The sequence below is a fragment of the Ailuropoda melanoleuca genome, chromosome 14 (genome assembly GCF_002007445.2).
Source record: "Ailuropoda melanoleuca isolate Jingjing chromosome 14, ASM200744v2, whole genome shotgun sequence".
Lineage (NCBI taxonomy): Eukaryota > Metazoa > Chordata > Mammalia > Carnivora > Ursidae > Ailuropoda > Ailuropoda melanoleuca.
In genome coordinates, this window is record NC_048231.1 from 14,916,956 (window position 1) to 14,932,274 (window position 15,319).

The following is a 15,319-nucleotide window of genomic DNA, read 5'->3' on the forward strand; positions in this document are numbered from 1 at the left end:
TACCCAGCTGGTAGGGAGAGGGTTATAAGGAGATACTGGTCAAAGGATACAAACTTCCAATTCTAAGATTGACAAATTCTGGGAATCTAATGTACAGCATGGTGATTATAGCTACTAATCCTGTATTATACACTTACTTGGAAGTCACTAAGAAAGTAGTTCTTAAATGTTCTTACCACAAAAAAGAAATGGCAGTTAGGTGACAGTATGAAGGTGTTAGCTAATTCTATAGTGGTAATCATTTTGCAATATATAAGTGTGTCAGATCAACACATTGTACACCTTAGATTTATACAATGTTATATATCGATTTACCTCATAAAGCTGGAAAAAAAGGGAAAACATAAAAAGATTATTAGCAAAAAAAGTAACTTTCTTTGTGGGTTTTCATAGCATTTTGTATCTCTTTTATACTCCTTAGCCCATTCTACCTTGACATATTTATCATTTGTCTTATCTCTCCTAGATTACAATCTTTGAAGCATGAACAGTATCGTTCATTTGTATTCATTGAAATACAAGATACACAGTAGTGCTTAATAAATCTTTGTTAAATGCTGAGTAGGTCTTTTCATTAGAAGTGTAATTGAAGGACTATCAAGTTTTCTACTAACTAGATGGGAGAAATCCTTTCATAATGCATATGTATATCAAATCATCATAATATACTCTTGAACTACTTCACTGTTAATAATTCCTCAGAAAAGCTTAAAAATTTTCTAAAAGGAAAATCAAAAAGAATTTTTTATGTGAAAATGCTGAAGGCTGACTCAAGAACCATAACTTTTTAGGAACTCTCAAAATAGCTATTGGAAGTATAGGTTTACATTCTGAATCAAAGTGAATTAACTAGTGCATAGTCTAGTGGGCTGCGGTGTGGTTTCTTTTTTAAGAACAATATTGCCACCTAATGGAGAAATAGATTTCAGACTTTTCAAAAAGGACCATGGGCCAGGAAGATTAAAAATTCAAAGGCAAAAGATACTGGGCTATGGGAAAAAATAAGGTGGTTCCCTGGAATCCCAAATATGGAAGAATTAAGGCAGATGTAGGGGCCCATGAACTTAAAATGGGAAGGGGGTGTATACATAAAAGAAGACAATTAATTATACTGTATATATAGAATTCACTGTACAAATTAAAAGAGGCTAATTAAATTTAGATTATCACAAGGTATTCAAAGCATAACTTTTAAAGAAAAAAGATTTCTATCTGTGATTAACAGAAGGAGTATACATTGGTAGGTTGCAGTTATTACTTTTAATAATTTGTTTTAGTTTTTCTTCTTTTGACAAAGTGATAATACCCATTTCAGCAAATCTACTTATAAAAAAGAAGAAAATTAAAAGCCCTCCCCTGACGATTATACTACCTAGAGATAACTGGTTAATAATTTGGTGTATTTTCTTTCCGTTTTTCTTCCTCTATGTAGAAACATTTAAAAATATATGGTTTTTTTTTTAAATGAGGTCATTATGAAGCACCTGGGTGGCTCAGTCAGTCAAGCAGCTGCCTTTGGTTCAGGTCATGATCCTGGAGTCCCACGATCAAGTCCCATATCAGCTCCCTGCTCAGTGGGGAGTCTGCTTCTCCATCTGTCCCACAACCTGCTCTCATGCTCTCTCTCACTCTGTTTCTCTCAAATAAATAAATAAAATCTTTAAAAAAAAAAATGAGTTCATTATGTACAAACTATTAGCCTGACTATTTTTCTTTTGTTGTGAACATTTTTCAATGCCGTTACATATTTTTCTATAAAATCTTTTGACTAGATGCATGGAATTCCACCGGGTAGATGTATCATGATTTATTTTTTTATTTTTAAAAAGATTTTATTTATTTATTGAACAAGAGAGAGGGAGATAGGGAGGTGGGGGAGGGGCTGAGGGAAACGGAAAGGAGAGAATCTCAAGCGAACTCCACGCTCAGCACAGAGCCCAACACAGGGCTCAATCCCATGACCCTGAGATCATGACCTGAGCCAAAATCAAGAGTCCAAAGCTCAACCAATTGAGCCACCCAGGGGCCCCAACATATCATGAATTATTAATTGGTCCCTTGTTGTTGGACATCTGGACTATTTTCTTTTTGAAGAATATGTAAAAATCTTTTTTTAAAGATTTATTTATTTATTTGAGAGAGAGTATGAGCAGTAGTGGGGGGTGGAGAGGGAGAAGCAGACTCCCTGCTGAGCATGGAGCCCGATGTGGGACTCAGTCCCAGGACCCTGAGATCATGACCTGAGCTGAAGGCAGACGCTTAACTGACTGAGCCACCCAGGTGCCCCCGGACTTCTTTCTAATTTTCCATCATTATACACGGTGATGAACATCCAAGTAACAATATTTTTCTACATCCGTATTTAGCATTTGGGATAACTTCTTAGAGGTGGAATTTTTTTTTTAAAGATTTTATCTATTTTTCAGAGGGAGAGTGAGTGAGAGAGAGCAGGCAGAGGGAGATGCAGTTTCCCTGCTGAGCAAGGAGCTCACTGCGGGACTCGATCCCAGGACCCTGGATCATGACCTGAGCCAAAGGCAGATGCTTAACTCAGTGAGCCACCCAGGCATTCCAATTAAAGGTGGAATGTTAGGTTAAAGAACATAAACTTCTAAAGGTTTTTGATAGGCATTACCTAACTATCTTTTGAAAGATTTGTTAATTTATGGATTTTGTTAATTTATGAAAGGTCCATCCCTGCACACACGAAGATGATAGACTGTTTCCATAAACTTGTATATTGACATTAATTTTCAGTCTTTAATGATGTAAGAGGCCATTTAAAAAAATTGTACAAGAAATACAGGGAGAAAGAACATCGGAAAGAGATCATATAAAATGGAGATTTAATACAATTAGGACAGAGATCACAGGAAAATTGTTAAGTATAAGGAAGGATGATAGTAGATATAATAATAACTAGCTTTCATATTAAACGGTTACTATTCTAGGTACTTTACATGTATTGTTTGTTATTTAATCCTTGCCACACCCTATGAGCTAGTTACTATTATTATTCTTTTTATTCCTGGAAACCTGAGACTTAGAGAAGTTAAGTGATTTGCCCAGTAAAACAGCTGGCCAGTGAGAAAGATCTGTCTCTTGGGGAAACCCTTCTCTACTGCCTTTTCTATGGCATAAAGATTAGATTGAGTATGCCTATTTCAGCCTGACTGATGGCCAGGAAATGTAGACTATAGGATCGTTGCTTTAAATTAGTTTACCTTTCTTGGCCTAGAGAGTTTTATGTCCTTTTTTCCCCATGTATACATGTTTTGAGGACAGAAGGATCTGTCTGTGGGAATCATAGGGAGATGTGTTTTAGATTAATACTAGGAAGAATTTTCTAAAAATGGGAACTATGAAATGCTAGTCTAATGAATTAATGAGATTTGAATTAGTGCTACTTCTGTCTCTAGATATTTTCCTCACAGAAGGAATTCTGTACTAAGTGGGAAATTACATGTAGTGTGACTCTTAAGATTTTTTTAAAAGCTTATTTATTTAAATAATCTTTACACCCAACATGGGGCTTGAACTCATGCTCTCTCACTCTGTCTCTCTCAAATAAATAAATAAAATCTTAAAAAAAAGCAAATGAGGTCATTATGTACAAACTGCTAACCTGACTTTTTTACTTCTATTGTGAACATTTTTCTAGAGTTGCATGGCCAAGAGTGGCATGATCCCCCGACTGAGGTGGCGTATCAGGTGCCCCAATTCTAAAATATTATGATTCTGTGAGTCCACATGATATTTGAAAAATATGATTATGAGAACAACTTGTCCTGGGAAGTATTGTTCATGAACTATTGTTCATGAACAGCGTTTTAAAAACTCAATACTGATCTTGCAAGTCTGTAGAAGATTGGTCAGAAAGATGGTACTCACGGGCAGGGACATGGAATTTTCTGTGTTCAGGGTTAAGAAATACTGTATAACAGAAAATGTTTGTTTATTGAGAATTTTCCAGGAATGTGCCTCAATCACCACCATTTCCTATTGCTCTTTTATTGTTGTTTTAATTACAGCTGAAGGAGAATTTGAGAAATACAGAACAGAAACATCAGGAGACTCTTAGAAGACTGGAAGGCAGGTTTTTTGAAGAAAAGGTATGACATTTTAGAGTTAGTTAAGAAATATTTTGTTAAAAGAAATATTTTGTTTACTAAAAGCATAAAAGTATCTATATGCATTCTGAGACATGTCAACTTTCCTTTGGATCTTATTAGAGGATTGTTTATGAGATCACAGCAGATTCAAAAAAGAAAAACAGGGAAAATGAAACCTGTTCAAGATATCTCAATGTTTAGTCTTTTTTCCCCCTCCTAGTTAGAGATTCTTTTTTTAAAAAGATTTTATTTATTTTTGAGAGAGAGAGGATGAGCATGAGTAGGGGGAGGGGGGAAGAGGAGGGAAGGGGGAAGCGGGGACATGGGGAGAGGGGGAGAGAGAGAAGCACACTCCCTGCTGAGCAGGGAGCCTGATGCAGGACTTAATCTCAGGACTCTGGGATCATGACCAGAGCCGAAGGCAGATGCTTAACCAACTGAGCCACCCAGGTACCCCTAGTTAAAGATTCTTGAAATCCTCAAGAGGGATTATCATCTTACCAAGGTTTCAGGACATGCCCCCCTCAGCTTGGTGTTCCCCTGGTGGAAGGAGACCCCCACGTACCACATTATGTAGGGGGGATACGATGGGAGAGGTCACTGTGGTACACATGAAGGTGTTTCCCTAGTCAAGCCAAGCTAAACTAAACTAAGGATGTTAATAAAAGGGGGCTCAAAAATGTTCCTTAGCATATCACAAACTTCTGTGTCTCTCTGTGCCTCTGACGTTAATTCTCCAAATTGTGGGAAGTGCATTGGAACACTTCTCTTCTACAAAATCGTTTCAGAGGAGCCATGGTTTTTCTTTAATTGTTCTAATTTTTCCTTTTTTGAGAAGAACTGAACAGATTTTCCTCAGAAATTGGTAGGGATGTAGCAAGTTGAGGGTGGGACAAATAAGACTCATATGGGGTTTAGATAAAGGATTTGCTTCAAAAAGTGGCTCTGGATTTCCAGTTTATGTAACCTAGGGGTGGGCCAGGAGCAGCATCTTGGTGCTTTCCCCCTGGGCACTTCCTGGCACTGTCAGGAATGCAAGTCCTCAGGAATGGGCTGCTCTCAATTGCCTTTTCCCTCTATCCCACCCTAAGCTTGATCTCTTCTCTGCTAACTATAGCACTCTACAAACAAAGGTTAGGTGTGCTTGGTCAGTTTACAGAATACCTGACTGACAGTGCTTATATAAATAGGATTTTTATGTCTGGAAGTAGGTGGCTGCTGGCCTTTTCCTTCATAGTTGCAAGATAGTTAATGCAGCTCTAAGATTTGTCTGTGTTTAAGGCAGGAAGAGGGGAGGCTCCAGCTGTGTCTGTCCTTTTTGATTTGCAAACCATAAAAGCTTTCCCAGAAACTCTTAGCAGATTTCTTCTTACATCTATCTCGTTGGCCAGAACCATGTTATATTGAATGCTGGGAAAGTGAGTGTGTTGTTTTTCTAGGCCCTAGTGGAAGCTGGGAAGGAAAAGGGAGGATGGGAATGAGTGTTGGGATGGCCAGCCGCAGCTGTAGCCGTCTCACCATGTCAGGTGTAAACCTCGTGGTTAGGTACGAACTCCTGCGCTGGTGTGAACCCCAATGCTGCTGGTTGATGGCAATGGGCTTTCCAGTCAGCCTGTTTATTCATCCATACTGTAGCATTCTCCACCTGATCACATAAAGGACTCCCCTCAGGTTATTGGTGTTTTGCCTCTCCATTTAATCCTTTCTGTTCCTTGAACAGCCAAGCTATTTCCCAATGGTATATTTTTGTACTTTGCTGTTCCTTTCTGGAATGTTCTTTCTCCAGCTCTGGCTCTCCTCATTCTTCAGAACTTAAATGTCATTTCCCAGAGACAGATTCCCTAAACCCCAACCTAAAAGAATCTCCCTCAATTACTGTCTGTGTCATTACCTCACTTTCTACATTGACAGCATTTATCACAGTCTATTAATTCTCTTATATGTTTACTTGTTAGGGAGGTGGTATAGTGTCACATTGCCTGCTCTAAATCTCTGCTCTGCCATTTACTACTTATCTGACTCTGGGCGGGTCACTAACCTCTCCTTCCCTCTCATTTCCTCAGTCCTTGTTTTTGGGGCTAATAATAGTGTCTAATTCTTAGGGTTGTTGTGAGAAGTAATTAATAAAGTAAAGCTCTTAGAACCATGCCTGGCACATGGTAAATACTCAGTGCATTTTAATTATTATCGTTGCTTGGATCTCACCTAGAATATACGGTAAGATTTTATCTGGGATTTTACCTGTTTTTTCACCACAGAATTTCCAGCATCTAAAAAATTTGGTGCAATATTAGTGCTCAATATGAGTGTTTTGCATAAGTAAATAAATGACTCTCACCACATTGTATTTAGCAGAAATTTCTCCCAGCTCTGCTTTTCAACACTGACGTAGAATTTTTTTGGTATTTTCATGTCATGTCGCTTCTTTAACGGGGAGACCCGGAGGTACCCTGAGGTCCCGTGTTCACACTCTCCTCTTTGCTATCTCCTCCACAGGTATTTGGAGTTCTTCACAGCAGCTCATGTGACAGGAGTATTTTATTTGACATTATGAAATCAATATTTCACTTTTTGGTGTGTAAATTTTTTAGAAATATAACTCTGTATTAAAATAGCCTATTTTCTTTTTTAGCACCGACTAGAACAAGAGGCTGAAAAGAAGATAATGATGCTGGCTGAGAGAGCTCACCATGAAGCTGTTGTGTAAGAGACCGCTGTCCCTTTTTCCTTTCCCATAGCCTCTCTGACCTCTTTGCTGGTCTGTTTTGTTATTATTATGTTGTCTTCCCCCTTCTCTGCTGGTTTGCTTTCTTCAAATTTTGTTGTTTACTTTCCCTCACTGTTTCTTTCTCTTTGTGTCCTGGCCCCTTTCGCACCCACCCTTTCTGTACCAGGGTGGTGTGGAGGAAAGAACCCCAGCTTTGAAGTTAGACTTGGTTCTCAACATGTATACTGAGTGACTGACTGACTCACTGTCAGAAGATTTCCTTAGTTTTTTGAAATTAAAAGTTCTTCATCTAAAAATGCAGATAATCATAGCAACTGTACAAGAGTTGTCATGAGGTATGTTAGTGAAAGTAACACTTAATTGTGCTGTGTTAATAAACTCCCAAGTCTCAATGGTTTAGTTCTTGCTCACTTAACAATCCAATGTGAGTCTGATAGCTTTCCTTGAGTGGTGATTCAGGAACTGGGGCTGCTTCCATCTTGGACTTCTTCACATGCAGTCATATGGACAGGAGAAAGCATGGGAAATTCCTGTCTGCTGCTCTTAACTGCCTTGGACTGGAAGTGACACGTAACTTTTCACTTTCCCATTGGTGAGAACTTAGTCATAAGATCCCCACCTAACTGTTGAGTACCCACCATTAACTAAATAAGTGGTGGTCATTATTTTTAATATTGGGGGGTAAGGCAATCACTGTTCTAGTTTGGTAATATTTAATACTTAGGCCTGTGTTTTGGGATCTTATATATATCTATTTCAGGCAATTGAACAATGCTGGAAGAGCTGTTTTTAAAGAGAATGTTTATCTCCAGAAAGCTCTCGCATACCATCTGAAGGAAGCTGATGCTCTACAAAAAAACTCCCAGAAGTTGCAAGAGACTCAGACTTTCCTTCTACATCAAAAGGTTCCCACTCCATTTAGACTTCATTTCCTATCTTTCTGCTTGTTTAAGGATTGGGTTGGTAAATATGAAAAATTGAGTATAATAAGGACAATGGGACCATTTTTCTTCTGTCTGAATGATGTACCTTTCTTATCTGAAAGGATTAATTACAAGAATGACATAAGAAGCATTTGACTTGGCTTTTTAAAGAATGTATCAGAAACATAAATAACTCCTGTCCTCTACTACCGTAGAATACTCATTTTACTTTACTTAGCTTAGAGTTGGTCTCTGAATCACTTAGGAATAGTTTCGGCTGTAGCAGCCCTGACAACAAGGGCTTTACCATGTAAGGGTTTATTCTTTCCCCTAAAGGAAGTCTGGAGGTTAGCAATCCAGAGCTGGAATGGTAGTGACACAAAGTCGACAGAACTCAGTTTCCTTAACTGTGCTGTGCAGTGTGTGGCTGACATCCCCAAAGTCACTTCACGGCCCAAAGCAGCTGCTAGAACTCTAACCATTATTCAAACAGCAGGAAGAAAAAAGGACAAGGAAGAAAAAAGTATGCCCCAACCTTTAGAGGTCTTCCTGGCAGTCCTGCACACACTTCTACATTTCATTGACCAGAACTTAGCTACATGGCTTTGCTGAACTGCAAGGGAGACTGAGAATTTTCGGTTGGGCTTCCTGCCTTTCTGAATAAAATTAGAGTTTTATCACTAAGGAGGAAAGGGAAAATGAAAAAGAAATAGGCAACTAGCCTATAGCTGAGGATAGGAAACAATTTCCAGTATATAGTTGTTAACGTGTTACTGTATAGTCTTACTAATTTTGAAATTAACCTTTTCGATAATACAAAATATTTAAACTTTCAGAATTTTAGAGGAATGACAGTTTCTTACTTAGCAAAAGTAGTGGCCTTCACAAGCTCAGAGAAGAACCCTTGGATGTTTTTTACTCTCCATACACAGAACACCAAATATCACCATCTCAACCTGGCAGCAAATTTAAATCTCATGAAGTAATGAAAATTAGTGAGGAACTTTTAAGTTCTGAAATTGACTAAAAAAAATATCTCGCCTCTCTCATCTTTGTTTTTAGGAGATCAATGATCTGTTGGTTAAGGAAAAGATTATGCAACTTACCCAACAAAGACTGCAAATCCAAACTCTTCAGAAGAAGGTGGTAAGCTTGGAGACTGCCCTGAGCTGTATGACCACAGAGTTTGAGACTGAAGTTTGTAAAATGCAGCAACAGGCAACGATAGAGAACAAAGCAGGGCAGGTTGAAATTGACAAGCTGCAGCAACTTCTCCAGATGAAGGACAGAGAAATGAACCGCGTAAAGAAGCTGGCCAAGAACATACTGGATGAGAGAACAGAAGTGGAAAGGTTCTTTTTAGATGCTCTACACCAAGTGAAGCAACAGATCCTATTTAACAGGAAGCACTATAAACAGGTAGCACAAGCTGCTTTCAATTCTAAAATGAGAGAGGCATGTGCAGGAAGAACAGAATATCCCAGAATCCGAACATTTGATGGCAAAGAGCACAGCACCAATAGTGTGAATCAAGATCTTATGGAGGCTGAGAAGTGGTACTAATCATGCCTTTAATATTTTATCTTTTGTGCTGCTATTTTTGTGCTCTTTAGAGAAATAGGAACCCTCAGAAGTTCAGTTTGCTAGTATCTAAATATTGAATACATTACTCCTTAAGTTATTTGAGGACAGGAACTATCTTACTCATCTTTATAATCCCTATGCTTAGGACAGTGTGTGGGGCTTAGTAGGTATTCTTAGTAGATTCCCTTTTTTCATCACAGAGACGTCTTAAAGAGACTAGATCATTTGTTCCATAGAATGTCATTGTAATATCTTTTAATGTGTTCTTTTATTTTACTTTCTGTAAATTCATTATAAAGGTTTGATCGGATTCCGTTGAAACATTTTTGATAAGCATACTTTCATAAGTATTTTATAATGTTCTCTTTACTATTCTGAAATGAAATTCATAGGTAATAATATCTAACTAAACATATAATTTAAAAAACCAATATAACAGTTCTTTGTAATAATTCTTTATTGTACAGAACTGTCCCATGGATTGGAGGACATCCAGTAGTGTGCCCCCACCATTGTATTAACCGAAAGTCCCCCCAAGTTTCCAAAATATACTCCAGAGATCTACTGCCACTCTGATAAAGGTAGCAGAATGCTGAGACAGTTGTAGACTGTGTACAATGTTTCCTGTTAGCATTTTTGTCTGTCAGTGCATTCTTAAACCATAAACTATAGTGCATTTTAAAGATTATTCTGAAAAAAAAGTCTTATATCCCAGTGCAATTAGGTTCTTCAGAGTCCTTAATTCAAGAAACGCAAAAGGGCTCCCTACTACTCTGTACTAAATATCTTATTAACAGTGCTTCCAAATGAGTTTTCTGCTTTGTTTTATAATGGGCTAATTTGTAGGGTCTTTTAAATCATATAGATGTTGGGAAGGTTGGACATGGTCTGTGGCTTCTGAAAGATGAGACTCTTCTTCAAAAATGTCTATACTATCATTTTTAAAACTTTTTGCCATATTCAGAAGTTTGTTACTTCTGTTACCAAGAGGTTCACTGTGATTTCCTTTTTTTTATTTAATATGTCAAGCAAGTTGAGTCTCTACCATACATAAGGCAGTTTCTTTTCTATTTTTGTCTCCACAGTGGTAAGTAAGTTTTCAGAGGGAGGTATATAAAATGATTCTCCACATTGTTATTGCAGCAACTGGACTCCCTTCTGCCCTCTGTGTGACATTTTTGCTACTGAACAACTTCTCATCTTAACCTCAGTGTTCTATTCCTTGTACCAGCAGGGCAGAAACTGTGATTAAAATATCACATCATCTGCTTAAGAGGCAGATTGGGGAAGGAAAGTTGAAGTATATGGTGATCATAAGGCAAAACCTAAACTTTTAAAGAAAACTACCCCAATTGACCTATATGCGAAAACATTTCTTACATTGTACAACATCAGTATTCTCTACAGTGTCAGCCAGCTTTCATAAATAGCAAATAGATTACGAATCGTCTGGGAAAGTGATAGTATAGATAAAGACCTGCCTGGAAAGCTTAGCTGCAGATTTATTTGGAGGTAAGAAAATAGGCTAGATAAGTTATGTGTTACTTTCTAAATGTACCTCTTGTCACTCTGTTTTCATAGCAAAATATCTGATACAAAAAGAAATGTTGAAAGGAATTTAGCCATAATCTCACCTTGTAAATAACTGTTTTTTGTTGTTGTATGGTTCCTTTGGTCTTTGTATCTCAATGCACGTTATATTACAACTTTCTATTTTGCTTATTTGCTTAATGTTTGAGCACAAACCTTTTTCTTATTATAGTTTTTCTTATTTTTATCTTAATGATCACATAACAATTCAGAATGGCTAGCATATTGATATCCTTTTCAACTTTTCAACTATGATTTTGTAACAGACACAGTTTGCTTTGTAGTCATTACATTTGGAAGCCTCTTAATATTCAGTTATGGTTTGGAAATTTTCTCATGTTTACATATTTCATATTTTTTAAAAAGATGAGATGCTTACTTTGACTATATTTTTGTTTCATTTTTTTTCTTTGAAATTCTTCAGGACCAATATTCAAGGAAATGTGGATATTGGAGATTTGACCTGGGAGCAGAAGGAGAAAGTCTTGAGATTGCTTTTTGCGAAAATGAATGGTTTTGTTCCTAGGTAACACCCTATTTCCATAGCGAAATACCAAATTGTCATCAAACCTAGAAATCATATAAAAACAATGAACTTATTCTCACTTAGAATTAAAGGAATGGGAAAAGACCAGAAAATATAAAGTGGTCATACTGCTTAGCACCTGCCACTCCCAGAGATGAATGGGAGATGAATGAATGAACACAAAAATGAAAGATGAGTTAGAATTAGAGGGAGGGAGAAAAGAGCTTGGATGTTGAAGGTAATGCTTGCTGAGAAGGTACGATGTTGTTCAGCTGAGATGAGTGGTCACTGAAGAGAAGCACAGTAATTGGTAAGATTTTATTGGTTTGCAAAGATTAAGTAAATGATTTTTAAGCTGATTATGAATCAAGAGAACCTCTAATACCAAGAAAAAGACCTAGAAAAGAAAACAGAAGTCCACAGATATTCCAAGTAATTATTTTGATGATTCATTTCACTCTCTTTCTCCGCTATGTTTTATCGGTGACTATAACCCTGGTAATGAACTACAAAGTGGCTATAATAAATCAACCACTTATTAATTGCTTACATGCTTGGTACTATGTTAGGTATTATGGGCATTCAAAGGAATTAAGAGACATTGCCCTTGATCTCAAAGAGTTTATAATCTAGTTGCCCAAACAAAACCAAACGGCAAAGAAAAAAGTTAGGTGGCACAATAAACCATCATCAGAGTTCAGACAATGTGTCAGTGGCCTACAGTAGTCAGGAAAGACTTCAGTCAGGAAGACTAAAAGAGTATGACTCTGCAGGGTGCTTTGTAGGAGAAAGTAGTAGACAGAGTGGGAAGGGTACATCAGTCAAGGGGCTTAATACACAACTTAAGCAGAAGCCCAGAGGTAGCAATGCAGGTGGGGTGTTTGGGGGACATCAAGGAAACACTTCCCAGCTTGAAGAAATTTGATGGTACTAAAGAGTAATTAGTAATTAGAAATAAGGTTGGATCTATAGATTAAATTATGATGAGCCTTAAAAGCCATGCCAGAAACCCAAGTCTTATGCCACTGTATATTCTAGAGTAGTGTAACACATTTTCCTTTTCTGCCTTGAAGGAATAAAAGAGCAATAAGCCCTACTCTCATACTGTCTCACTGGAAGGGTTCACAGGCCACTGTTCTCAGAGCTGACCTGAACCTGATGCAGTGACATTTAGGGCAGACCACAGGACAGAAGTAGAGTTGGGAACCTGCAGAAGCCACCATGCTCCTCTGGCTGTGTGGCGGTGCTGGGGTAGGTGGGAATGGAAGCCATTAGAGAAAAGGGACAAACTGAGACACTGAGGAAGGAGAAATAGGACTTGGTGATAAAAGACAAAAGGAATAAAGAAAGCAAAGTGTGAAAGTTTAAGGTGTTTAGCTTAGAAATGCAAGAATGGTGGTATGAAAGGCAAATGAAAAATCTGGAAAGCCAGCATGAGGGAAAGGTTTATTTAGTCTGTCCATTAAGTCATTAGCAAATAAATACATACTGGGTACCTACTACTTATTGAGAATATACTGTTGAGCGAATAAAGACATCATTCCTAATCTCAGAGAGTTCATAGTCTATGTGGAAGAAAAACATTATTCAAATCATCACACAAATATAAAAGTAGAACTATGACATTGGCACAAAGGAGTGGTTTTTGGTGGTAAGAGCCTAGATTAGGGGAATCTGACCTAACTGAAGAGTTCAGGTTAAGTTTCTACGGAAGTAAAAGCTTGAGCTGACCTCTAAAAGGTAAATAGGAGCAGAGGGTGAAGGAAAAAACACTCTGGGCAGAAGAAATAGGAGTATTTACAGTGTTGAATTGGAGATGATGGCAATATATTGAAGTGAAAAATACTCAAGGCATTTGTAAATAGGGACTGGAGTACATGTGAGTTTAGGGAGGGAGATTTGAGGATTTTTAGTGAAAACTGGTAGTTGAGTGTAGGAGAGTGGCCGAAGGTAGAAGAGTAAAGGGCTGAGGCTAGGAACAACCACTAAAATAAACAGGAGAACAAGTAAGAGGACAAGGAAGAGAGCAGAGTGTAAAGAATTATAGGTTAAATGGAAAATGGAGGACTTTGAAATGGACTTTGTATCCCTGGTAGCCTTCCAAAGTTTTGTTTTTTATTTTTTATTAAGAGGTGGAGGCAGAATCCATCCAGACTACAGGTACAGAATGTCTCATTGTGAGTTGACTTTTCTGCACCCCAAGAAACAACCAGAGTTCTAGTTCCACACTGCGTGGTTTTCAACACTGGAAAAACAAAGGAATTTGAGTAGAAATATTTTACACCAAAGCAATGAACTTAAATCTGACCACAATGGTACAAGTCTAAGCCTGTTGGAATCTCATGCCGGAGTTGGATGAAGGGCAAAGGTGGGAATAGAACAGTGAAATGTGAGGTGAAAAAGAGTTTAATGAGAAGGCTCAAGCCAGAGAGGGGAGGAATTAGATGATGAATGATCAAGGCAAGAACAGTAATTAGAAAGTTTATGAGTTCAGTTGACCGTATGATCATGACCCTAACAGGAGGAGATTTTTCTTTGTGCTTAAAGTCAAGGAGTATAACCAATAAATTGTACTCCTTAGTGCATCGGCAATCACTGTGGTTATAGCTCAGGTACTAGTAGTATCCAAAGTATATTTTTTAAATGCATCATTATTAAATGATTTAATATGGCCATATTTTGAATGAGTTTATCCTGCTTTCATATACCTAATTGAAGACCAGTTTTAGGAGTAGAGTATGTGTCTTTATCTGCTGGCAAATCAACCTATTATACTTTGTATAATCCTGTTAAGCTCATTTTCCATTAGAATATTGAATCAGTGATACGATTATTTCCTGTTCTTAAACCGGACTTTCCAATGTAAAAGGAGAAATTTCATGCTGGGTCTATCTCCACTGGGTAATTTTTCTATGTTCTGAGGTTCTTTTTGTGGGAAGGGAATTTTTCTGGTCATGTTTCTAAGCAGTACTCTGGCTTAGTCTTAGCCATCACCATTAATAGCTGTTGTATGTGTATCATCGTCATGATCATATCCATAAATATTCCCATTTAAGTTCAACATGTCTCAACTTTAAGAGACAACAAATTTATATTAACTTGCCTAACATTATACTGCCTCTATGTATGTGTAAAGCTCAATTTTGAAAATGAAAAGCTCATCCAACTGAAGCATTTCATTTAGCACTTTAAAAGCGTAGTTGAAATATGGGGCATGAGGAGACACTAACTCATTGTTAACTTTTACCTACCACAGGAAATACAGTCGGCGTTCTAGGCCTCCGGTTCCAGACTATGTTGTTCCTGATGATGGAGAGACAAAGGAATTTGGGTAAGATCTCTCTTGACAAAGCAATGACTGTGAGCCTGAACACAGCCGTCGTGAGAACATTTTAAATGTGCTAGAACTGACTGGGAGTTACATGTCAAGTCAATTGTTCTGAAGCAAGTTCCATGTGTATGTGGTTGCTGACAGGTCTGTCATTTTGTTATTACTACAGGGATGACAATAAGCTTCAAGATCAAACCTTCATCACTCAGCAAGTACCAATCTCAGACTCTTCTGGTGAAGTGATGATACCCAGTATTCAGAAAGGATCACAAGAGTCTGACATAGTAAGGAGTCTATAGTCTAACCAAACAATACACATAGTAACTGCTACTTTTCCCCGTGCAACTTCTTGCTAAGTCATAGTGCTTTTCTCTACTAGCCAAGAGCTCTCAGGGGTCAGTGAAATGAGTAATAACACTAGTATAAGATTGTGGACATTTTTATAACATCTACTCTATGGCAGGCATATTATATTTAATGCAAACACACATTTGTGCCTCTTTTAGTAAATGTGGAAAACCTATA

The 15,319-nt window shown here is 37.7% G+C and overlaps 1 protein-coding gene across 3 annotated transcripts in view; it reads left to right on the forward strand.

Moving 5' to 3' along the window:
* BBOF1 (basal body orientation factor 1) overlaps window positions 1–15,319 on the forward strand; it is a 36,044-nt gene that overhangs the window by 16,069 nt on the left and 4,656 nt on the right. For 2 of the 3 annotated variants that reach the window (XM_002914690.4, XM_019794626.2), the window contains 7 exons: window positions 4,032–4,112; window positions 6,745–6,815; window positions 7,601–7,745; window positions 8,826–9,319; window positions 11,362–11,463; window positions 14,720–14,794; window positions 14,964–15,078. In XM_002914690.4, coding sequence (XP_002914736.1) covers window positions 4,032–4,112; window positions 6,745–6,815; window positions 7,601–7,745; window positions 8,826–9,319; window positions 11,362–11,463; window positions 14,720–14,794; window positions 14,964–15,078 — 1,083 coding nt within the window. The remainder of the gene's footprint in view (window positions 1–4,031; window positions 4,113–6,744; window positions 6,816–7,600; window positions 7,746–8,825; window positions 9,320–11,361; window positions 11,464–14,719; window positions 14,795–14,963; window positions 15,079–15,319) is intronic. The other variant, XM_019794627.2, reaches the window with a different exon arrangement.